The following is a 26106-nucleotide window of genomic DNA, read 5'->3' as shown; positions in this document are numbered from 1 at the left end:
TCCCTTTTTCTTTTTAATATGAAAATTTTAATCTGTTTTTAAATGATTGGGGTGTTTTAAATCTGTCTGGGCCAAATTGTTTAATTCGGTTTTACTCTGTTTTTAAATTTTGTATTTATGTATTTTATCGTTTGGCTGTTCACCGCCCTGAGTCCTTCGGGAATAGGGCGGTATATAAATCAAATAAAGATAAAGATAAAGACATCCAGCAGAAGGAGGCGAGCGCAACCCAGCCTTAACCGCAGCCGCTAACTCATCACTCGTCTGAGTTGCGCAAAACCCAAAATGCTTGCCCGGCTCGAGATATGGAGCATAGGATGGCGGGAGAGGGGACGAGGTTGTGATCCAAAAGCTGAAGTCTCCTGAGTCCCGCACTGCGGAAACAGGGATCGCAACTCCGACCGGATTCGCAGAACAAACTCTTAACGAACGCGAGCAAGTTTTGGAACGCGCCCCTTCCCAGCTCCCATCGCTTTTTCTACTCTTTTAGTTATCGGCTCAGTGCGCTTCGGCTAAGGTTCCCCCCTTCAGTGACTACGTCGGAAGTGGTGCATCTGCTAAAGCCTCCGCCGGAGTGGGGAGGCTGGATTCGAGGGGGGGGGATGTGTCCGACGTGGCTAAGTTTGGGAGGCGGAGCTGAGGCTGGAGGGGCGGGAGAGTCCAGAGCAGAGGCGCGCTGGATGGCAGGGGCAATCTGGAGCTCCCGGGTGTCAGACGGTAATGCATTCAGCCCTGTTCGGGGGTAGGGTGGAGTGGGTGGGAGAACATAGGTCGGAGTCGCCCCTAAGGGAGAAAACAGCTTCCCTTTCCCTCCTGGGGGGGCTGAAGGATTGGATTGGATCGGGTCGGGCCAAGGGGCTATTTGAGGGCAATACGCGCGCCGGCGTGGAATCGATGAGGATGCTGCGAGAGATGCCCGAGCAACAGGGGAGAACAGCAATCCAGCTAAATTGCTTGATGCCTGGGGGCTAAGGCGGCTCTTGCGTTTTTTTCCACGTTTAATCCGTTGCTCTTCTTGCATTTACTTTCATTATCCCTATGATTAATTAAAAGCCTGGTCGGTTGCTTTTTAAGGGCTGGACTTTTGTGATGGCGAACCTTGGTAGACTTCCAGAGTGTTTTAGAGTTAATTTCAAATTCTTTTCTAACCCTGTGGGAGGAGGGCTGGGACATTTGTCTTCCTACCTCATCATTTTATCTTCAGATAGAAAATAGCCCAAAGACTCAACTTTATCAAAGTTTTGACCAGTAAGAATAATAGATTATCAAGATAGTGTGCTAAAATGCAAACTTGCAGCCATCACTATTTACCTTGCAATTTAAAGCAAGGCAGTGGATAGCAGTATCCAGAAAAAAAACACAACTTATTCTACTGATAAAAACTACAACTGTTTTAAAATGAAAGTTATCACAGTGATGTCTCACATCAGCCCTACTTAATTTTAGCTACTATCTGATTTTACATTCAATCTTTGTTGCCTTATTTCACATCAGTAGTAGTTTTAGCATGCCAGCTGCTCCTGTCAAATCTGTCCAACAGTTTATACATTCAGAAGTAAATTAATGATATGGGATATCAGCTATACTGCTGATACTGGAAAACAGCTATACTGGAAAAACAAGTGGATTTCATATTGTGATGTTTAATGAGGTCTGATCATCTAGAACTATAGGCCTCATCAGATGTAAAAGAGTGAAATAGGCCACAGATTTGTTTTATTGTAACCTTTTATGGACTAAAGTTTACTTCATCAGATGCCGCGAAAGGATAGTCTGAAATGTGAAATATACATAGGAATGGAGCAGGAAAGTAAAATAGTGGTGTCAAATGTCAGTGACAGAATCCAGTTTAATTGCATGTCACAATTTTTCTTCACTATAATGATTTCCTTGCTGAATTACACAAAACTCATAGCTTCCATTTAGTATGATTAAAGCTGGATGTTATTTATAGGAGTTGTAAGAATAATAGTTCAGTACATCTGAATGACACTAGATAAACACAGGAACCAATTCATAGGTGGTGTTGGTATTGTAGTTGTATGATCCCAGCCTGGCCAATTAAGAAAATGTAAATGTTGAAATGATACATACCTCAGTCTTTTTTCAGCCAGGCCTAATTTATATAATTTATCCTGTTACCTGGGGAAGGAGACTATTAACAACAGCTTTTTTTTTTCTCCCAAAAGACTGCAGCCTAGCATTAAGCAGATGTGGAGAAAAAATGATACGATGACTTTTCTGTTTTGATTAAAACTAAAAATGTATTCCAACATATTCCAAGTACTGAAAAGAAAAATCCTTTATGTACTTAATAATTTGTAACTAATTTGTAACTTAGAAAAATCCTGACCAAATGATATGTTGAGCACCAATATTGTAGATGGTTTTAAAGGGGGTTTGTCATGAGTTATGCATAGAATTATCCACGGTGATTGATTGCATTGGTTGCAAAAAAGTTATAACAAGAAATTCAGAAAAAAAGAATTGGTATTGCTTAGATATTCTAGATAGTTTAGGGAAATGATCTCTCTATTGCAAGTGGATTATTGTTGGCTAATTTGAGTTCATGGATGTATTGCTATCTGACTAGCAAATTATGCTAATAATACATAGTGGTTTCTGTTTGCATGATTCTGCAGAAGTGTAGCAAAACACAAAATTTATGGGATAGAGAATTTAGTTTCTGTAAAGTTTTCATTTGTTTCTTGGCTTTGAGGTTGAAATCACATTGCTTAACTTGAAAAATATCTGTCTTAATGTAGGATCTAATAAGATTGCCAGTGGTTGGTTTCTGGCAGAACTTGTCGGGCTGCGACTAGGAGAACTAGGGAAAAAACAGAAAACATCACAAAATAAATACTGTAAAATTAGAAAGGTTTTTTTCCAGGGTGAGAAATTTGAATTGCATGGCTATAAAATTCCTGCCAACTGTATGTATCTAATGTGCTACTTTAAGATGGAGCAATATTGGCATCTGATACCTTTAGGAAAAGGCTGTCAGGTTAGATCAGCTTGATCAAAAGTAATCTAAAATTGTAATGCATTTCATTTTTATTTAAGAAAGGATGGTGAACTGTACACCTGTAGGATTAGAAGTGCTGCCTGGGAATGGGATACAGTAGTCATTAGGGGAAGATGCTGAGAATGGAAAATCCTGAGGGGATGTTTTGAATCTTTCAGTGGTGCAGCTACAATGATTGGAAGCTCTATAGCTGTAGCTGTTGGCAGAAGATCAGGATTTTCAGTAGAATTGCAGTCGCTTGCTGCTGAACTATAAAAAAAGCTCTGGGAATGAATTTGCTCATTGCTATTTCTATTTCTGCCGTAGAAAATAAAATGACATTTTGTCTGCAAGCACTTGCATAATTATAGACAAGACATGGGCTTCCAGAGAGAGTGCCTATAATTTATTTCTTTTTCCAGAATGGCTTGTTGGACAAGAGATCAGCTGGAAAAAATGTTAATGGACATCCTGTTTTCAGCTGTGTATGTAGTGGGGCGGAAACATGGGAAGAAGTTCTGACTGTACCACCTAGCAGCTCCAAGAATCTCCCATGTGATTAATATTCTGGACTACTTCTTCTTTTGCTTCTTCTCTTTAATGTGCAAATTTATATTTCCAATAATAATGTGCATTGGAGAATTGGAGATGCACGAAAGCGATGGAGGCTTAGCTGAGGACAGAAAGCTGCCATTGCAAGCAAATTAGAAGACACCGTGCAGCTATTCTGTTTTTCTTCCTTAGTGAAATTTCTGGGATTAAAAGACAAAAAAATTAAAGATGGAGGAAGAACCAGAAAAATATGGGAAGGTTTGGAAAATGATGACATCTGGAACCTTCCCATCTCTGAATTTGATGAGCAGAACACGCTCTGAAAATGTCCTGCTTGGCTAGAGGGACAAATGTGAAATGGAACATAGTCCCAAGCTTATAATTATGCAGTTCAGGAATTCTAGGTGTTGTAGCAGGGGTGGGTTCTACTTACCTTTACTACCGGTTCGTAATGGGGCTGCGCACATGCGCAGAAGCATGTTGATGACATCGGGGTCAGTGGGCAGAGCCTCCCGCCGGTTTTACAACCGGTTCTATAGAACCTGTGCGAACCGGGGGCAACCCACCACTGTGTTATAGTCATAAAATGTTTGAAGGACACTAAGCTGGGGGAAGAAAAGCTTTTTTAAAATCATTTAAATAGATACACCGATAAAAGCCACATTATTGTTTTCTCGTCTAGTGTTGTTTCTCCGGTGACATGTTGTTCTCATTGACTTGGAGAAGTTATTCACACCCTGCAGTTTATTGCTTAAGGTCTTCCACAGATAATATGCCTTTAGGAAGACAGCTGCTCCCCAGCCAGTCATCGCAGCATTGCTCCGAGACAAATCTTTTCTTGGAATTCCAGCGTGGAATGTGCTCTGAGTCAGCTTCTGGATGACCTCAAATGAGTCCTTAGGTCATGAGGCTGTATGTTTTTTGCATTCAAGCTTTTTCCCTGGGCAATCACAGGCGGAGTTAAATATAGTCAAGTTTTCTTTAAGTTGATTGACAGGCAGAAATTGCTCATCTGAAACTTGATGATTTGTAGAGGAATATGTGATTCCCCCCCTCCTTTGGAAACCATTTATTTGAGTTGCAAGGAGCTCTAAAAATGTTTCCCTTGATGTCTCATCTTAAGGAAAATGCATGCGTAATGCCCATAGACTGCATTTATGTGTATAGGATACTTTGTGTTGTAATTAGAGGCATAGTTAAAATAGGAATACCATACTTCTATACAACTTCCCTTTAATTAGTTTTTATTTAATAAAAAAAAAATAACAGTAGAGATCACATTAAAAGAAGATAGAGGTAGGCCTTTCATTAAGGGTTTCCCAATTATAAATTTGAGATGTTGTCCCAGTTTGTTACTCTATTTCCCCTAAAATAAGACATCCCCTGATAATAAGCCCAATTGGGCTATTGAGCGCATGCACTAAACTAGCACCCCCTGAAAATAAGCTCTCCCCAAAAATATTTAAATGCATGTGCAGCCGATCCCCGCCATTTCCTCTGGTTTCCTCCATGCGCCCCAAAATAATAAGACCTCCCTGAAAATAAGGCCAAGCGCTTATTTCAGGCTTCAAAAAAATATAAGACAGGGTCTTATTTTTGGGGAAACACGGTATCATCACCGCTGGTAGATGACAAGTATTTCTTGTCCTGCTCCACATAGAAGCATACTGCTCTTGCTTCATGTTCCCAAGTCACTACTAGCTACAGCTTGATGGTAACACAACTTACAGAAAATGCTCTATAACTTGTGGCTGAAACAACTTATCTTGGTAGTGTCCATGCAGCAAATTCTGTATGGGCAGCAAAGAAACAATTAAGACATTAGACCCACACACTGGTTTTTGATTTACAGGAATTTCAAAAACCTAAGAGTAGTTCAAGCTGCTGATAATAAGAGATATCCGTCTCTTCCCTGCAGCCTGCTACTTGGGAGGAAGAAAAAGAAGGGGATCAAAAAGAAAAAAGGGGGTTTCGGAAAGAGAACTGATATCTTTACCACCTTTTGGCTCTGGCTGGATTCCCTGCTTGGCTCAGCTCTGCCTCCCCAAATAGTAATTCATGAGGGTATGTGTCAGTAACAACAGCAACAACAACAATAATAAAAATCAAACTCCCAGATGTAATATATCTGGGTATTACATTGTTATTTCCGATGCTTGCAAGGTATTGAGGCTATTAGAATTCTTTTGGTGGTTTTAACAAAATGTTCATTTAATATTTTTGAGAAGTCTTAAGTAGATCACAAACTTGATTAAGATATACTTGATTTATCTCCTAGTACTGTCCATGTAAATAGAAATTCTATTTTAGTATCCTTTTGCAAATGACCATTTGTTCACTTTGTTTGTTATGGGCGTGACATCTAAAAATAGTACTTCCGTGTATTGTAGTATATGTGTGTGTGAGAGAGAGGGGGAAGGAGACAGGGAGGGAGGGAGGGAGGGAGGGAGGGAGAGAGAGAGAGAGAGAGAGAGAGAGAGGGAGAGAGAGAGAGAGAGAGAGAGAGAGAGAGAGAGAGAGAGAGAGAGAGAGAGAGAGAGAAGACTCCCGAACATAAAAAACTCTGGAGTAGTCTGTTTCTTAACTTCTCTTTTACCACTTCGGTGTTGAGGGATATAGAAGAATATTCAGGTTAATTCCATGTATAAAAAATGACCTGATTGACAATTGACTCCAGCCATAGGACAGAGTCCTCTACCAAATTTAGGAGAGAATCCAATGTCTTCCAATAGAGGGATGGCTGAAAAATTGCTATCCCAGATTGCTCCTTAAGACAATTGTTTAATTGTTACCAATGGTAGGGTCACACATTTTGTGTTGCAGAGTGCTTTGCCTACACCAGTTGGCTTTCACCCATAGGCAGTTTAATGAATGGGACCATTCACTGCTGATAGAAGGATTGTATGTGCTGAATGGAATAAGACTTGAGTGTCTCATAGAAATTCACTCTAAGAAACAGTTTAATATCGCATGTCAGATATAATCAGCCAGACGTCCTAAATATGTGTTGGCTGTGACTTTAACATATTAGCTTTATTTCTGTGTTTGGGGTTCAAACTGTTTGGGAGGAAGGATTGAGTTTTTGATTTTCTTTCTAGACAAGACTAATCCAACATGGCTTAATTTGATTGTTTAAAGAGACCATTTGGCCATGTGAGGCCATGTTAGTATACGTATCAGAAGAGTATGTATTTGTCTTGAATATCATCAGATCTGTCAAGATCCTATAGTGTTCTTAGTTTCTGTAAATGCAACTGCTGAAAATGCAATAATGATGATGATGATTTATTAAACTTGTGTGCTGCCCAACTCTCAATGACTCTGGGCATTTCACAACAATCAAAGAGATTACAATAAAATCAATAAAACATGAAAAAGAAAGATAAAAGATGGCAAACATGACAGACAAGATAGATTGAAACCAAGGGTCTCACTCACCCTTGCCAGAGGCTGGGTGAAGAGCCAGGTCTTCACATCCCTTCTAAACAACAGCAGAATTAGGCCATCTGGATCTAGTGGTGGTGGGGACTTCCAGAGGGCACGCACGGGGTGGGCTTCAAAAATTTTAGCAAGGGATTCTCTGTCCAGTTGCTGGGTGGGTGTGGTCGTGGCCTAGTTGGCTTCCTGCACCATGGGAGGGGGGGGTTGCCCTCCCCAGGCTTCGGAGGCTTTCCTTGAGCCTCCGGGAGAACGAAAATAGCCTCCCAAGGCTCTGGAGGCTCTCCTGAACTTCCAGGAGGCCCATTTTTTTGCCCTCCCCGAGCCTCTCTGCGCACCCTGCATGCCCTGCACTTACCTGCATCCAAAACAAGCTGCATGGGGACTCCTGGGAGGAGGGGCAGGGTGGGCGGGGCCAGCCAGGAGGGGGATTTGGAGGTTTTCTGAACCGCACAGAATCTTAGCTAGAGGATCTCCCGAACCCCTGCGAACCCCCAGCATCCCACCTCTGGGCACGCACTGTTGAAGAAAAGGTGCACTTCTGAGGTCTCAATAGGTTTATCTTGTTTAATTGAAGGAACCTGGACTGTACCAATCCTGCAAGATTGAATTAACTGGGCAGATGTTATGAGAAAAGACAGTCCCTCAATTAACCATAGTCCCATAACTATGCTATGTAGAACTTTATAGGTAGCAGCCATCAACTTGAATCACACCTGGGAACAAACTGACAAAGATACTACATGAGCATAACAATTACTGCTTGCACCACTGCATTCTGGACCAAATGAAGGTTCTGGGTGGTCTTCAAGGGCAGCCCCAGGTAGACAGAGTCGTGTTACAAGGGCATGAATGATTGAAGCACCCTGCAATATAGGAAAGGACTCAAATGATGCACCATATGGAGTTGTGCAAAGGGCTTCTTGAGAGAGCTACCACCTCCTCTTTAAGCTCTGTGAATCCAGGAAGACCCCTAGATTGCACACCAATGTTGAAGGGGGAAATGCTACCCCATCCAAAGTAAAAAAATGGAATATTCCTAGGTCTGGGTGGCCCAAATACCCACAGCTATTTGATCTTGGTAGAACTGAGGTGGGAGATAGGTCTTCCCTATCTAAACCTACATGACTCCAGACACTGGGACAGAACCTTGACAGCCTCACTCTGCTAGTCTGGGATTGAAATATATAATTGAGGATAATCAATTTACTGATGATACTGAACCCAAACCAGTGGATGACCTCACCCCACAGTTTTATGTATGTTGAACAAGAGAGAAAGAAGAACCCTGCTGAACCTCAAAAAGGAGGGGCCTAGGGATGATTTCCCTAATCAACGTTGTCTGGAACTGGCCCCAGACAAATAGAGATAAAATAGGGCTCCCAATCCCCGATCCACAGAGCCAACTCAGGAGGACATCATAGTCAACAGAATAGAAAACTGCTGAGAGTTCAAGGAGCGCAAGAATGGATGACTTTTCCAAACAATGTTTCTTCTGCCCTAAGGCCTGGTAGATGGAATCCATTCAGGAAGGGGAGGAGCTAACTGGCAATTGGTTTCTCAGCTGAGCCAAAGGCGTATATCCTCTCTTCTCCAATGTTCTTTCTTTAGAAGTGAGGGTTTTTCTCGGCAGATGACGAACACATTCAATACCAGTGCCCCATCACTGTCCCTATTATAATTCTGTGATGGCTTTGGAATGGTATATGTTACTCTCAAAGACTATGTTGTTATTGACTGCCGGCCATTAGGCCATTAGCTGAACAATTGCATGACTACCTTTGAAAAGCAAATAAATGTAGATGAGCCCCACCCCATTTATTTTCAAATCTGTTTATGAAATAAAATAATTCACTCTTAATCTTGTAGCCTTCCCTCATTGCAGTCCTGATCTAAATATTTTGTAAATCACACATTTACATCAATGTTAAGTGTTAATTATGGGGATGAGATCTTAATTCTTTTGGATCTTAAAAAGTCCCTCGATGTCTCCTCAATTAGCCTTATAAGTGAGGGCACGAGAAATTAGCTCATAAATATCTTTATTTGCTTGCCTCTTACATACATAAGAGCAGTCAGTCAGGAACTGCGCTGAGTGACATTTCCCTATTGAAAGTCAACAAAACTGGATTAACGTTACTCTCCTTGAAATAAAAAGAGACGTAATCTGAACGGGAGCAAGGAGAATGCTGTGAGAAAGGTGATTTTCAACTTACTGATAGTAGAAAAGAAACAAAAAGCTGGGTATAGAGCGGCTAATCTTTTTTCTCTCTCTCTTGCTTTTAGGGATTATCCAGCCAGGCTGATTCCACAGAGCCACGATGGGGGAAAGGTTGCTCCTCTGTGGAATTCTCTTTTTCCTGTTGCTTAATGTTGTCTGTCAGGCCCAGGATCTTCCACTGAGCCAGGCAACCCCAGGGACGAGCTCCTTATGTGAAAAAGATGGTGGGTCCTGGGGAGCTGTATTCAGTGAAGAACGCCTGGATGCCTGGATCTGTTCTCTGATTGGTTCTCTCATGGTTGGGTTGAGTGGGGTTCTTCCTCTACTGTTCGTTCCTTTCGAGGTGGGAGCAGCATTGAAATCAGAAGGTAGGTCAGTTCTTCAGCAAAGCATCCTTGTTAGTCTTTTGGCTGTCATTTGTGCCTGTTCTCACCAATCAGTGACTACCAGAGGCAGCATGTATTTTGAAAGCAGTAACTGAGTGCTCTTTATGGCCTTCTCGAAATGTAGTAATGATCAGTTCAGTCGTTTTGCAAAGTAACTTTACAGCTATAGGTGAGGCCTCATGTTTTGTTCAGTGAATAGTTTAAAAGTCACATTGGACTTCACGCATCATACTTTATCCTGTTAACCCACATTTCACAACCGAACAAGTGGAATTCTCTGATTTACTTAAAGGAAGATAAGGAAGTGATTTTGCATGTATACTTTAGCAGTTTGTACTATTTGATTTCCATTAGTTATAGCATTGACCAAAATATTAGACGGAAGATTGAAGCCTTCCTCCTCACTGACCACAAGAAAGCCAACCTTCTCAGTGGCTTTTCAGTTTTTGCCAGACAGTGCCCACCCAGTTTGTATGTCTGTTCCTCTTAACAGTGTGTTAAATCAATCAATATATTAATTTCTCTAGCAAGCGATTGGATCTTTGGAATATCCCCAATTTGTTTATTTGCCAAAGGGCCAGGCATCAACTCTCTTGCTTTTTTCTGTTGGGTCCAGCACAGATGGCAGTGGGAACCTTCCAGTGTGCAGCTTTTGCTGCTCTCAAAAGTGCAGATGCCAGGGTCTTCCAGCTGGCAGGCACAATTTAGAGGTTTAAAATATATCGGTGCTTTGTTGGAAGCAGTGGATCTGAGCTAATTAAATAGCAGCTATCTTTTTGTATGCAAATGTCCTCTCAGACTTGTCATATGGAGGAGAATAAGACCAAGCCCTGAAGTGACTGGCTGCCGTTTGTTTTTCAGAGGGATCGCATCGAATGAAGCAGCTGCTGAGCTTTGCTGTCGGTGGACTTCTGGGTAATGTGTTTCTCCACCTCCTTCCGGAAGCCTGGTCCTACACTTGTAGTGCTGCTGCAGGTAACACCCAGGCCTATATCAAGATAATGGGACAAGTCCATTTCATCCCATCTATGAAGATAATGTTATAGATTCTAGAATGGACTCATTTTCTGGGGTTGCAATCATAGAAAGGCCTGGTATGATAAAGAATCAGGCAGAGCTGTAGGTGTAATAAAGAAAAAATAGACAAATTGAACACAACTCCTGAATCCTCTGTGTACTGTAACACTCTTGGATGGCGAGGGAGTGAAGCCCTATAATTAATAGATTGATTAGTAGAAGTGGGATCTTCTGACCAGGAAGCAAGGCACCTGTCCTTGTTTTGCTGTCTGCTTTGAATTTGCAGAGTCTATCTTTCTTAAAACTGTCGTCCCTAGCGACTCTTCTGGAATGTGTCTCCATTTGTTTTCTTATCTGGCCTCTGGGCTTCATCATCTCACACATGTCTGCCTGTCAGGCTTGCTCGGCTGCAGTCAAGAGCTTGAAGCTGACTGTAGTCCGTTTAATCAAAGGTACCATTTAAGAACTTGCCAAACTATGCCAGGAAGATGCATTAGCTATTGCAAGCTGCAGGTTTCCTGCTGTGCATATAATTTAAGAAGGCTTGGATGCTAAATTTCCAGCTTTGAACATGCAGAGTTGTACATGGTTCTTTATTCGATAAATCCTTGTCTTGTTTGAAGACTAATGCATAAAAGTTTCAGGACTCAGGCTTTCAAAACAAAATCAACACTCTGTAGCAAAACCTAGATAGGCAAGAAATTACATATATGAAGGCTCTAGGAAGAAAAAGAGTTAAATATATAGTAGTAGCCAGAAAGAAACAAGAGTTATGCAAACGTACAGGCTCTTAACTTTTTAAAAAATAATTTCAAGTGATTAACTGCAATCTAAACTTTTAGAAAGGTGAAAACAAGATTTTTTTTTCAAGAGTATAAACTCCATGCTGGATACTATATTATCACTAGATTATATTAATCTTATAATCTAAATAGATCAATTAGGCCTTGATCACAATCTTTAGTGTAGGCTGATTATAAATAGATCATACCTTTTCAAATTATGTGCAGCTATAAATATCTCATTGAAAAAAAGCTGCCTTCGTACCAAAACTCAAAAGCAGTGATTTCCAGTTTTAGTTCTCAAAAATTGATAGACCGTACCTAACATAGTCCTTTATCACTAATCAAAATAACAGAGGATGATGGGATAATATCAACATCTGAGAAGCCAAAATTAGTGATCTTTTGATTTTGCTATTTCTTTTGATCTAGTGATTTTTTAAATTTTGTACTATGTAGAATATTTCGAGCCCATTGATGTATTTTATGTTTGCAACTCTGAGTATGTAATCAGGATTTCTTTATATAGATAATTTTTGGCTCTGCTGCAAAATTTCCAAGGTATATCCTCTTCTTGCAGTCAGAATTGCCAGTCAGATTGTGTTGTGTGTGGACAGACTTTTCAACCCTGAAAAGTCTCACAGGTTGCCTTGTTTAGCAACTATTCAAATGTAAGAGGTTATAAAAAATAGCTTTGTGACCAATCCTCACATTTATGACTGTTGCAGCATCCCACGGTCATTTGGTTGCCATTTGTGTGTTTCATAATTGGCAAGTTAATAAAGAAGGCTGAAGTAAAATAATAAATTATGTTTTCACTTAATGACCAAAGGGGAAATGAAGTTATAAGCCTGTTACAGTCATGTGATTTTCCATTTAGTAACTTAGGTGTTGGAGTTGTTGGCCTTAATTGTGAGTGCTAAGCAAGAACTACCTGTATCAGTTGTTGGTTGGAGGCAGAGGCCATATTTGCACAATACTTTGGTTCACCCACTTGTGAAACCCTTCAAATGCATCTTGCCTCTCTCCTGCTACCAAGCCATTGCAGATGGTTGTTTTCCTACTAATAGGAAATTAGTAACCTGATCCCTGCCAGCTAGCTGATCATATGATCACTGACCAGCCAGGACCAGATGGTCTAGTTTCTTGCCATTAATTATACTGGCTGGTCAACTGATCGTAGGGGTTGGGGGTAGGGCAGGGAAACCAGGTCTCCTCACAGCTGCAGACCCACATGGCTTATGGCGACAGTTGGTTACCCATGGATGGTACAAATTTATATAATGTTATATTTATGACAATCCTTGCAGCCCCAAGTACTTTGTGGCCCTCTGTAATTCAATAGTAATTTATTGATCTATTGCAACAGATAAATTCCTTACCCAATTCTTGAGTGCCAAATATTTTATTTTTCCTTGACCTAAAACCAAGACACTCTCTGATGAATCAGAAGTGAAAAAAGGGTATTTTATGGTAACCTAGTGAAAAGAGGGTATTTTATGTAGCAGGAATAATAGCAAATATTTTAAGTTGCATTATTTGATACCTGGAGTGTAGGAGCCTTAGGATTTTGTTTTTTGTTTTCTGGTACCCAGCTTTGGTGACAATAAAGCAATGAAACTTGCCCTCTACAGAATTAGTTTCCTTGGGGATGCTTAGAGCTGGGAAGAATCATCCTGTGCAGCCGTGATTTTTAGGTGTACAGTAGGAACTGATTGCTCTACTTCTTCTCCCCACCCTTAAAAGGAGAAGGGCAGAGCTTCCAACAGCAGAAGCTTCTGGGGCTCTGGGTGATCATTGGCTTACTGACCTTCCTGAGTGTGCAGAAGATGTTCCCAGATAGTGAAAAACAAGGAAGCACCAACTTGGTGAGTGGACTGTGGAAGGAGCACTTGAATTTGCTTTAGATATGGCATGATATGCTGTTCTTTGCTCCGCATGACACTTTATCCCATCTGTCTCTTTGAAGCCTCCTTCATAGGTTAGGAATTCAGTGTATACAAACTGTGGGGGAGAAGAAAAGCATCCATTTATTGTGCCCCACAGGAATCTTCTGCTAATAGTGAAGAGCCTTGAGCACTGTGTCGAATTTCTATCTTTTCCAATTCTAACCTCTCTCTGCTTCTGCACTGAGCATATACTGTGCAAATATCTAATTTCTAAAAGTTGTATGTGTTATAGCTTATAGCTATGCGGTGCTTCAGATTTGATACCAAAAATAGGTTTTACAGCGCAGAAGGATACAGATGTAGCATCTGTCTGCTGTTTTTCAAAGTACCCATATTATTGCCTGGGATCAGGTAGCAGCTTTGGAGGACGGTCCCATGGAAAGGCACAGTTGTTTTTAAAGAGTTGCGGGCAGATGCTACATATATACCCTTGTGCACTTGAAGCATCTTTTTGGAAATGGATTCAAAAGCCTACATTATCCTAATACAGGTGTCAGCAACCTGCGACTCTGGAGCCGCATGTGGCTCTTTCACCCCGCTGCTGTGGCTCCCTGTCACTCAAAATATGCGTCACAACTGCCGATGTGCAACACCCGCCGGCATGCAATTTATTGAGCTTTTCAACCCCCGGTAGGCCAACCATGGATAAATCCAAGAAAAGAAAAGTTTCAGAAAAAAAAACAGAACATTTAATTCAACTACATATGCTAGTTTTGTGGCCGCTCAAGAAATAGTCAGGCACAGGAATGGTTTTGTGGCTCCTGGTGTTTTCTTTTCTGTGGGAAACTGGTCCAAATGGCTCTTTGAGTGTTTAAGGTTGCAGACCCCTGTCCTAGTATATACATGTTTTGCAAATTTCAAAATATACATTTTTCATGGTTCTTTTTTTAAGTGTCTGTCTTTTGGAGTGGAGTTAGAGAGACTGAAGTAAATGATATTGATTTTCCTTCCACAGCAATGTTTGAAGTATATAAATGTGTGTTTGTGTGGCTGTATTCTCACCTAGTAAATATTCAAAACGATGCCTTGTGCGTTGCCTTTGGAATGGGATCTTTTAAAGGGAATAAGAGAAATCTCTTAGCCATTGTTTGATGGACATGGATAAAGTTCAGCCACTTCTCCATGATTTTAGATCAATAATTGCAAACCAGTTACTGAAAGGACCCTGAATGGCGGCAGTTTATCTATGCAAGATGCAAACGCTCCAGTCCAAAGAAAGAAGTCCAGCCCTGCTCATTGTAATGGGTCTTCTCATTTACTCTCATCATCAACTCAGAAAATCAAGGTAAAACATTTATTGATGGCCTCTAGAGATCCATGGCCCATAGAGAGATAAAACAGATCACTTGAAGAAAAACGCTCAAAAGAAGTTCATGGCCTGCTGAAAATAAGCAAGTGGGAGAGGATTCTAAAGACAAGCAAACTTTCCATTTGTTAATCTTTGTACTATAAAACATAGAGCTGCTTTATATTGACTGACACTATTAAGATACCCAGCCCTGTATATCCCATTATCACATGTGGAAGTCTCCTCTGTTCTGGCTGCCTCCTTGTATAGGAGATGCCCAGGATTGCATCTGAGATTTTGCATATACAAAAGATGTCCTCTGCCACTGAACTAAGGTTCCATCTCCCATCTCAGTGCCCTATATGCCTGGTGCCATGTATATCCTCCTTAACTTTAATTCTTTATCATGCTACATTTAGAGAGCGAATAGGACTAAGTAAGTGATCTGGATTCAAAGGGGGAAAGTTGATTTGTAATACCTGCTGGTATTTCCACAAAGAAGCAAAAGACACATTTGATTTAAAGATGTTCCAAGAGGGGTGACATGTGCACGCAGACACATACCAAATTCCTTTTTTTCCCCTCTCTGAATTCAGATTGTTGCACAGCTCTAATAAATAGCCAGTATCTGGATTCTAACAATGTTCTTAACTCTACAATCACTAGAGGAATGCTATTTCCTGCAGTGCCTGGACTCTGTATTCTTAAAAATACACTTTCCAATTGAGGAGAAAGGAGCTTGGTCAGGCATGCTGTGTTCCTGTTGAGAACTATCAGGGCATATAGAGTTATGCCCGTCAAAACACAGTAATGCTGAATCTGCTGAATTTTATGTTTGTGTGTTTCTAGGGACCATCATTTAATTCCATGTTGCTATTTCCAAAGCAATGTGCCTCCTTGTTCCCACATTCAAATCCAGATCTTTATTCATTTCTTTATCAATGCAAATACGTTTATAGTATCTAAATTTCCACTGAGAGAAAAATAAAGGATCTTTATTCCACATCCTTATTCCAGTCATAGACCGGCATATAATAAGAATGTCCATATGTGAATACAATTGCATGCAAAAGTTTAGGCACTTTAATCAAGCTGTATGATTCAGTGGATCCCTAAATGAACAAAAGCTAGCACACAAAAGCCTCTACAAAGGTAAACACAACAATTTCCTGCAGACCTGAAACCATAGTTCCTCTTCATATGCAGTCCTTCCCAATTCAGGCTAAGATAGCAGTGAATATGGCAAGTTTCAGAAGTTGGGCATTTAGTCAGAACTTTGTAATACCTCTTTTGGCAAGAATAACAGCTTCTACGTGTTTCCTGTAGCCAATGAAAGGTCTTTCTACTGTATTCATTCGGTGTATCCCCCTACTCTCTCTTACAGATCTTTCCTAGCTCTGTCGCCATGTGGTGGGGATTCTTTTTGAACTGATGATGTATTGTTCTTTTGCAAAACAGTGGAGGCTTTTTTGCTTTTTAAAAAAACTATTTACGACAAATATTTGTAACAAATATTTATAACTCAGTCCCACTGTTGAGCCAGTGTTGGGTTTCCTCCTAGTCTCCCACTATCTCTCCTTCCTCCCCTTTTCTTTCTGATTCTCTTCCTCATTTTTGGGTTTGATAAGAGGGAAAGAGAGTGCTCAATATGGCTTGACATTCTCCTGCTGCTTCTCTATCAGGCAAAGAACCTGTCTCGGGGTGCCCAGTCCTTTCCCAAAGACCACAGCTTCTCCATGACAGCTGATCCACTCATTGCCCTTGGTGAACGGTTGCCTGCAGCCAGTCCTTCTCATTCCAGGGTCTTGGGTAAAGCTCTAGTCCCTTTGGGCCTTCATTTTTTTTCTTTCAGGAAAGCCACCCCTGGACCTTTCTTCTCCCTTCCCAGTTAGAAGCCAACAACTGCCTCACACATTTAACTTCTTTCTCCAACTTTTCTGTCCAGCCACTCTATTTGTTCTGTGGACAGACTTTCCCTCTCTCTCCTCTCCTTTTCTCCCTTTCCAATTTTTAGCCAGATCAGCAGCATACCCCTCAACAAGGAGGGGGGGAGGAGGAGGGTCTCTCTCTCCCCCCTCCACCGCATCTCTGGAGCAATGGGACTGCTGTCTCAACATCAGACCAGCTAGCAGCCAAGTCTGCACATCAGCCATTAATGATAGCCCAGCTGCAATTCAGGGCCAAAACTGAGCTCCCTTTCCCCCTCTTATTCACTGCAAAGGCTGGCTCACATGAGCAGAACTACAGGCCCCTAAAACTAACATGCCACAATCTCCTCACAGGGTTTTCCATAATACTCAAATCTGGGTAATGTGAAGGACAGTACTAAAAGCTTTATCTTTCTTGTAAATAACTCATGGTTGCTTTGGACATATATTTCAGATCATGTTGAAATATCCAACTTCTTTTTAGCTTTAGTTTCTTCACTGACAGCGAGTTGTTAGTTTTGGGACCCAGTGATATTTAGATGGAACCATGCCATCTGGACAATATTTCTAGTGCTGCTCTCTGCCACATAAGCCCAGAACAATAATTGTTGGCCAAGAAACCATTTTTCTTCAAATGTTTCTCTGAGTATATCTTATGTGGTTGTGACTGAACAATTCAATTTTTATTTCATCACTATAAAGCCCTTTGTTCCAAATTTTCCTGGATTAAGGTTTTCTTCTGCCTGTCTTTAATGACAAAGATGAAAGAAAACTACAGTGACAGAATTCTGACGAATCTTCCAAGCAGATAGATCAGTGTTGCAGAAGCAATGCGATGAACTTCTGATAACTATTCCAGCTTTAGCTGAACTTGCAAACAGGTTGTTTGCGTTGATACATGGATTCTGTTTTTCAGAATATCCATTTCTTAACTCTGTCCCTCTCAGTCAAAATCGCTAGCTGGAATTGGTTCAATATTTTTTATACCTTTTCCCCACTTTGTAACAGTGAATTAGCTTCATTTATAAATGTTCCGACAGCTCTTTGGAGAAATCCAGTGGTTGTCAGAAGTAGAAATGACAACAATCACGAGAGAGGTGAGAAGGATCAGAATATTGTTCTTCGGTGGTATTGATTTTATTGATAGAGATTGATCACCTTTTTTGCCTTATTAAAAACATTAGAGTTAGAACAAAGTAACCCTGAATCAACTGTAGTTTATTCATCTGCACTTGCCATGTTCATTGTTGTCAACAGCTCATAAATACTAAGTATACATTCAAATGTATAGAAATATATTGTGTTTAGCTTTATATCATGAAGCTGTTGTGTCAGGCTCTGTCAACATCAGAATTCATTGAAACATACAGACTATATGGGCCTTTCCACACAACTGTACTATACATACATATATGGGGATGACATTAAGCTGTGCTCATCTAGCGTAAGCAACATTATACAAAACATTTATGTAAAAGCTAAAGTACATGTAAGCAAAAACTAGGAATGGAATACATGTTTTCTGCTTTGCTTGTGAAAATGGTTATCTACTGTATGTTGGTTAATCTTTTGAATTCCTTTCTTTTTGTTGTTGTTCTTCTTCTTCACCCCTTCCCTTTGCCCTGGGCAGATGAGTGGATATCTCAATCTCTTGGCTAATACAATAGATAATTTCACACATGGCTTGGCAGTGGCAGCTAGCTTCCTGGTTAGCAGAAAGGTAAGTTCACTTATTTAGGAGACTGGCTCTCCTTTAACAACGTGAAGATGATTTAAAAAGAAATGTACCCTATTCCGCAAATATATTGCTTCCTTTACTCTTAACACAAATGTACTAAAAATTCCATCTCTATCCAACATCCAGTCTACTTATATTGAATATCTATTGCTACCTTTGGGTTGTGGCTTTGGCAGTGCAGGGATACTGTGGTGTACTGTTCATCTTTGTCAGAGGCAATCAGCCCCGTTACCTTCCTGGGGTAATTGCCTGGATCATGGCATTTTCCTTGTGTATACTTTTGAAAAATAAAACCGGAATACATCTTCTAATTAAACTCATATTTATTGTAAAGAAGAAAATAAAACATCTTACTGATCTAATTAGTTATATTTTGAAATAAAGTTCGTGCCAGCTGCTTCTCAGCAGTCGGACCTTCCTTGGCAAGAGAACAAAAAGAAAGTGTGTGAAGGAATGTGGGTGGAGTACATGTGCAGTTTAGCTTACTGATAAGGATTCTTGGCAAGCTACGGAAAGTCAGATAGTCCAGAAATGAGAGCTCAGCTGGTAAATAAAAAAACGCAGTGACAATCTTGTTGCACAACAATCAGCTAATCAGGATGATATCTGGTAGACGACTATCCTAACTTCTTGTTTTGAAAGACTATAGTGTCCACACTGAATTTAATTAATTTAATTTAATTAATTAAATTTATATGCCGCCCCTCTCCGAAGACTCAGGGCGGCTGAAGTTGTGCAGTAGGAATGGTTTAGGATTGCAGGCCCACCATGATCATTGGTCTAGCTCAATTTCTTCTGGCGGCACTTATATAGGACATATAGCAGGTGTGGTATTTGATTGGTTCCCATGGTCCCAAGATGGAGGAACTGTTTTAATTCCATTCTCATGGACAGATTACTGTCTCGTCAGTTTAGTTTAATGGCTGTTGTAAACCATCATAGAATTAAAATAGTCTGGCCCAGCACTTAATAGATCCAAGAGTTCGCTAAATATGCTTGGAGAATTTCTTGCTTTCATTTGGGCAACAGAGTTAAAGCCTTGGCAGATCTGTGAAATTAGGAGAGGACCCAGATGAGCTGCCTTCTTCCCAATAAAGTACAATGGAGGAGGTTTCAAATGCAAGCGGAAGAACTCTTAGGGCAAACTAGATTGAACATGTAGTGGCAGATCATGGAGTAATGCAGCAAAGAGAGCTGACTTGTGTGCTCTTGAGAAGATTCCAAGAACTGTAATGAATATAAAGCATGGCAGTTAGACTGCTATCTGGCTGCAAAATGTAGGATTCATATGGTATCTTTCTTAAAAGCTCAGCACTGTTTGTCACTTGCTTGCTAGGTTAATTGCTTTTTTTGTTTATATATATACATATTTAATTTTGTAAGCTGCCTTAACTGTTATATGGACTTTTCTGACATTTTAATCGTATGTACAGAAATATAACTTTTGCCATCAAGATTACATAGGATGATGATGATTCATTTTATTTCAGTGCCATCCAATGCCAGATAAAATCTGAGTGGCTTATGATATATAAACATGAAAGGGATGTGATGGCCAAACTAGGGGAACATGAAAACTCATTGTAACGCATACACTTAATGCAACCCATCGAACACACAGTATTCACTTAAGCTCCTTCCTCTCCATCGTACTCCTTCCTCTGTAAACAGATAACTTGATCCATGGCATTGCCAGCAGCAGGAAATCCGGGATTTGATTCCTTCAGTCAACTGATCAAATAGTCACATGGCTGGCAAAGTTTGGATTGTTTAGTTTCCTGTTGATTATGGCAACAGAAAGCTAGCAATTTGTGCCAGATAGCTATGTAGCTGATTAAAAGGATCAATTGGCCAGTAAGAAAATAGGAAGATGGATCTTTAGGCTTTATTGTTTCAGGTGGAGGACCACATGAGGTCATGGGCCACAGATTTGTCTATCCATACTTCTTTAGAAAGTCTGTCTAATATTTAGGAAACAATTTCATCATTTTTTTAACATTCTTCTTTAATATTTACAACAAAGCCTCCAAATTCCACTTGAATGTTTCCTAGAAGTACTCTAAATGCTAAAGCTGCATAGCTCACTGTCTCAGGGAGAACCATGTTGAGCTATAAAAACCTTCTCGTAGCTAGTTTTGTCTCCTTGATTTTTTAGGTTGGACTCCTTACAACCCTGGCAATTCTTCTACATGAAATACCCCACGAGGTGAGTGCGTCTGGAATATGTGTGCTGGGAAGCGGAGCTCACGTTGAGCAGAAATCCTGGGTACATATACACAGCATCGGTAACACAGAGAGCTTTGCAGGCTGATGTAAGCCAAAAGCGGAGAAATATTTTCTTCTGTTCATAAAACAGCATGAAAACTAATATTGGAAGAGAGGGGAGAGGCCACCAATAGGTGTGAAAACATCTTGATCTTTTTGTTTCTTCATTGCGAAAATGAGGAGTTAGCAGACGGTAAATATTGCTTAGCATCCCTTCTTGTTAAGCAACCAGAAGAGTCGTCTTCTTCTTTAAGGCGAAAACCATGTTCCCAATCTGGTGTTCTCCAGACATATTAGGTTATACCAGATGTTTCAATGCATTTCCAGGACTCTATGTTGGAAAAAATGCAATGCCTTGCATCTTAGTTTAGGCTTTGTCATTAATTACCCCAGCTCTGAATCTTGGAATTTCTTCAATTGTACGTATTTATTAAAATGTTTCAAGCCTATCTTATCACAGTAAATCTCAGGCTGAGATATAGTTGGTGGAACAATTCATCCCATAAATTGGATCTTCTGCATGAAGAAGAGCTGAAGAAGCTTCTTGGATGAGAAGCGAAACGTCTTCAAAGAAAACCAGAAAGTCCAGTCGCCTCTTGAAAAAGCACCTTTGGGACAATCTTCTGCATAATATCAATATTATCAACATTATAGAAAAAAACATTCCAGTAGTCCCTCTACATTTTTTTTCTCCTTCTTTTTTCCCTGTCTCTTAAGAGCTACTTAAATATGAGGGCACCCTTAGCACACCCTTACGCCACAGTAATAATAATAATAACAGCAACCACAACAACAGCAAAAAAAGATAAATAGCAGCATAGATGTGTTAAAGATTACTAGGTTACTATGTAATCCTTGATTTATGGACACGATTGGTACTAAACTTTCCATTCCTAAGCAAGATGGTTGTTGAGTGAGTTGCACCCAATTTTATGACAGTTTTGCCATGGTTGTTCAATGAGTCACTGCTCTTGTTAAGTGAATCATGCAGTCATTCAATGAATCTGGCTTCCCACATTGACTTCGCTTGTTGGAAGCCAGCTGGGAAGTTCGCAAATGGTGATCATGTGACCGTGAGATGCTGCAACTATCATAAATACACGCCAGTTGCCAAGCATCCGAATTTTGATCCCTTGACCCTAGGGATGGTGTAATGGTCATAAGTGTGAGGACTGATTATAAGTCAAGTTTTTTTCAGTGCCATTGTAACTTCAAATGGTTTCTAAACAAATGGTTTGTTTAAGTTGAGGACTGTCTGTATAGTCTTTTTCTCTTGTTTTCCTACTTATTCAATAAAAATAACAAACAAATTACTAAGCCACAGTTGATTAACCCACCCGGAGCCTAGTTTTAGGCGAAACCCACCCTCCATGGAACAAGCTACCTTAAGTAACACACTGCAGCCACCATAACCATTTTCCGATTGGGTGCCTTACTCCCAGATGCTACATTCTGTTTTCCCTATCTGTAGGTGGGTGATTTTGTCATTCTCCTCCGGGCTGGATTTGATCGCTGGAGTGCAGCCAAGCTACAACTCTCTACAGCCCTTGGGGGCATCCTGGGTGCTTGCTTTGCCATCTGTACTCAGTCACCAAAAGGGACAGGTAAGGTTCTTCAAACGCAGAGCAGATGGCTCAAAAGCTCCATTCCTTTCGGCTCTCAGTAGAATGTGAAATATGGGCATCCCTTGGTTCGTAACATGCTGTTCATTATCTCTTCAGGGGAAACCATCGCTTGGATTCTCCCTTTCACCTCTGGAGGATTCCTGTACATTGCTTTGGTAAATGTGGTGCCTGATCTCTTAGAAGAGAAGAATGTTTGGTAAGAGTTGCTCTAATTATTATTATTTTTTTTAATGAAGAAAAGCTTGAACAGCTTTTCAAAAGGAATCATTTGAATCCCCAAAGACTAGAAAAGCTTTTATGGCATTTTTTTTTAATGAGGAAGGGTCTATTAAATTCCTTTGCCTTCACTGCTGAGGATTGCTACACAGGTGGATCTGTTCCTGAGGAGAATTTGGAAAGAGAATTTGATAGATTCAAATCTCTCTATAAATCTCTCTTGCTCTCAGTCTCTGTAAATATGTGTGTGTGTGTGTATAAAAAGGTAAAGTTAAAGGTTCCCCTCGGACATATATGCTAGTTGTTCCCGACTCTAGGGGGCGGTGCTCATCTCCGTTTCAAATCCGAAGAGCCAGCGCATCCGAAGATGTCTCCGTGGTCATGTGGCCGGCATGACTAAATGCCAAAGGCACATGAAACACTGTTACCTTCCCACAAAAAGTCCCTATTTTTCTACTTGCATTTTTTACGTGCTTTCAAACTGCTAGGTTGGCAGAAGCTGGGACAAGTAACAGGAGCTCACCCTGTTACGCGGCACTAGAGATTCAAACCACTGAACTGCCGACCTTTCGATTGACAAGCTCAGCATCTTAGCCACTGAGCCACCGCGTCCCTGTGTGTGTATACACATACATATATACATATACATATACATATACATATACATATACATATATATATACAGAGAGAGAGAGAGAGAGAGAGAGAGAGAGAGAGAGAGAGAGAGAGAACACCAGTGTTTCTCAACCTTAGTTTTTCATCTCCGAGGAGTCCACATGTTACATCCCTGGGTGACTAGACTACAGTCACCCAGGGATGTCCATGTTCAAATAAAAACTTGAACTTCCGTTTCCCCTGTCCACGTCTGACACTACGAATGCATTCATACAGCCCATTTAACCTGGTTTACTGAGTTAAGCTATTTTCTAGCCTCCCATAAACCTTGAATCATAAACTCTTAGTTAAAATATGTTGAATCGTAAGCTCTTAGTAAAAGGCTGGGTTTAATTCAACATGGAAAGCCCTAGCCCGCCCACCCCCGAACCCCAAAACTTGGCATTTCAAAGGCATCTGTTTGGTCTTTAAGCATGTTGTATAAATACAAGCATTTAAGTACCACAATATAATCTCTTTTTTATATACTTTTATCTGTATTTCTCTATACAGTGTCTCTATAGTAATTGCCTTGAAGCTCCGGGAAAGATAAAAAAAAAATGTAAGAGGGTGAGGCTGGAATACATGTCATGCCTGTCCTTCTCTTCTCCTTCCCTTGCCTAGGAACTCCGTGCAACAAGTCCTCTGCCTTTGCGCCGGCATCGTTGTCATGGTGCTTTTCTCCTTCACTACCGAATGAGGGGCTCCGGCTTCTTTTCTGCTGTTTCACAAAGCTGCCTCCCTCTGAAGTGTTACAAAGGAGTCAGGGACACCCAGGAATCTTTCTTCCTCGTGTGCCTGCGGATCTGACTGCTGCTCAGGGATGGTGAACAAAGGAAGCGCCTTTTCTTCTTTTTCTTCTTAAACGGCACAAAGCTAGACATCCAAAAATTTTGAGAAAAGATGAGAGGTTTTTTTTTTTTTTAGAAGTGTCAGAGTCTCTTTTTTAAATAATAATAATAATTTAAAGGAAAAAAAAAACAGCAGTTGAAGGGAAGGGCCTCTTTTAGTGGGACTGATGGTGGTGTGCCTGTTGGACCAGTCTCTGTGCTGGGATCGCTTGGACAAAACTCCAGAGTGAAACAGAAAGCAAGATTGCAGCCCTGCATTGCATGCAGGCAATATATATATATATGTATGTATTTTTTTTCTCTCCTGGGCTCAAGTACCTCACCAGCAGCAAAATACTTGGTTGTTATTTGACATATGTTGGAATCTCCCCATTTAGCTCAGTATATCTGGACTGGCAGATACTTCATTGTTTCAGCTAGAGAGCTTTTCCAGTTCTTTCCTCTCTGAAATCCTTTTAAAAATGGAGACAGGAGGGACTGAAGCGTGTTTCCTGCTACTTTGAGGTCGTCCCTTCCTATAAAAGCGTCTTTGCACTTTTTCTGAGATAGACAATCTCATTCCCTCTACCCGTATGGAATTCCAGCTTCCATTTATCCCAGCCAGTATGGCCATTAGCAAGGGACTTGGTTTGGCGATCCAAAACATCTGAAGGGGTATCCAGGTTTCCTAACCTGGTTCTAGAATTGATGATTTCTTACTTCTAAAGGTGGGTAACTGAAAATCTGACTGGATTCAGCTGAGCCTTTCTTAGGCTTCTTCAACACATTTTTATTATGAAATCAGGAATTACATTGGAAATGCCTACACGGATTATTTAATAATCCTATTTCTAGCTATCACTTTTTCTCACAACTAGAACATCAACAGTAACTGGGAACGTTGGAACTCAACTCCAAAAACCTCTCAGGCCCCACAACTAGAAGATATAACCTAAGAAGGCCAACAATATCCTTCTTCCAAATGTAGCACTCCGTGAAAAAGGTTTTAATTTATTCTGGCCGTTAGGTAGCTTAAAAGCAGCAGGATTAGTCTTGTTCTACAGCTTTTTGGCTGCAGCTTCCTTTTTGACTCATGTGGTAACTATTTAAAAGGTAAGACAAACCTACATTCTCCTACCGTGGATAAGAAAGTACTTGATAAGAAACACACATGGGCAGCATAGAGAGAAATGCAATAGTTGTAGCAGCCTTAAATATACATAGATAACAGCTCTATTTTCTTTCCTTTGTTGTTACTGTGGTGGCTCGCTGAAAGATGTTCACCTATTTTGATCAATTCCTCCATAAAGCAACACTAGATGCAGGTAATCTGTTTTATTGACTCTCATAATGAAACACCCTCTCTTTATGAATCTGTCTGTCTGAAGAGTTGGTCTCTTCCAAAGTTGCTTTCAGTTGTTCCCAGTACAGAGTGCCAAAAGGGCACCTTTCCCTACTCATCCCTTGTGTGTTTTATTCCTTTTTTATGCACCCTAGCTAATATTTTCCAAGAATACTTGTTGCCCTTTACATTCCGACCAGCATTATTAAGAGCCTCTAGTAGTGCACTCCCGGAATGAGAGAGTACATAGAAGATCATGCTATTGGAATCAGGGTTAAGTCTGGTGTAGGCTGCAAGCTGCAGCAGGAATTTTCTGCTCACTGTTTAGGAATGCAAAGTGGGTGACATTGACTCATTAATCTCTGAGCTGTTATTGTTGGCTTGCAGCCCAGGCTGCCTGGAGTGAATTTGCAGATACTGGGGAGCATTGCGTGAAGTGGCCATGCAGAGTCCAAAGGAAGAAGTTTCTACTGGATTTGGAACTGGCTCACAATGCTACAGACAAGCACGATGGTTAATATTTCTGCAATACTTATCACTTTGGGCATTATTTAATACTAGCTTTTGTGCATTCACCTTCTTCGGTTTCACATGGAGGCAATAAGAGATTAAATTTTAAAAATCTGAATGTGGCCTTTTATTCACACGTATGCTTCTGCTCTTTCATTATGCTCGTGCATATATCTCGCTTTTAAATAGGAGGAAGTTGTTGGAACGAAGAAAAAGGTCATATAATTTACCCTTCCCATATAATTTAGCCTTCTGATTATGAGAATTACTGTTCAACATATCTGGAGAAAATCCAGTTGTAGAAGTCCAATGTCTACTAAAGTATGATAGATAAGCCATTGCTTAGGGGAGAATTTGTATC

General features: G+C 40.5%; 1 protein-coding gene across 3 annotated transcripts; it reads left to right on the top strand.

Moving 5' to 3' along the window:
- Positions 1 to 545: 545 nt before the first annotated feature.
- SLC39A13 (solute carrier family 39 member 13) lies at positions 546 to 25863 on the top strand. Of its 3 annotated transcripts, XR_015729478.1 has the most exons (11): positions 586 to 717; positions 9281 to 9583; positions 10463 to 10576; positions 13147 to 13268; positions 14482 to 14634; positions 18196 to 18285; positions 20459 to 20509; positions 22040 to 22172; positions 22290 to 22389; positions 23688 to 25218; positions 25623 to 25863. XR_015729478.1 is itself a non-coding variant. In XM_034417546.2 (10 exons), exons 2-10 carry the CDS (start codon positions 9316 to 9318, stop codon positions 23761 to 23763), a joined length of 1107 nt encoding a protein of 368 aa, XP_034273437.2. In that variant the 5' UTR covers positions 546 to 717; positions 9281 to 9315; the 3' UTR covers positions 23764 to 25863. The 3 variants fall into 3 exon arrangements, 2 of the variants coding, with proteins under 2 accessions (XP_034273437.2, XP_087732595.1); XM_034417546.2 differs by having other exon boundaries at positions 546 to 717; positions 23688 to 25863; XM_087876469.1 differs by lacking the exon at positions 586 to 717 and adding an exon at positions 5475 to 5620 and having other exon boundaries at positions 23688 to 25863.
- Positions 25864 to 26106: the final 243 nt, after the last annotated feature.

The sequence above is a fragment of the Pantherophis guttatus genome, chromosome 1, assembly GCF_059756535.1.
Source record: "Pantherophis guttatus breed Tessera chromosome 1, ASM5975653v1, whole genome shotgun sequence".
NCBI lineage: Eukaryota > Metazoa > Chordata > Lepidosauria > Squamata > Colubridae > Pantherophis > Pantherophis guttatus.
Note: the sequence above shows the minus strand (reverse complement) of the source record. Positions and strands in the feature narration are given on the sequence as shown.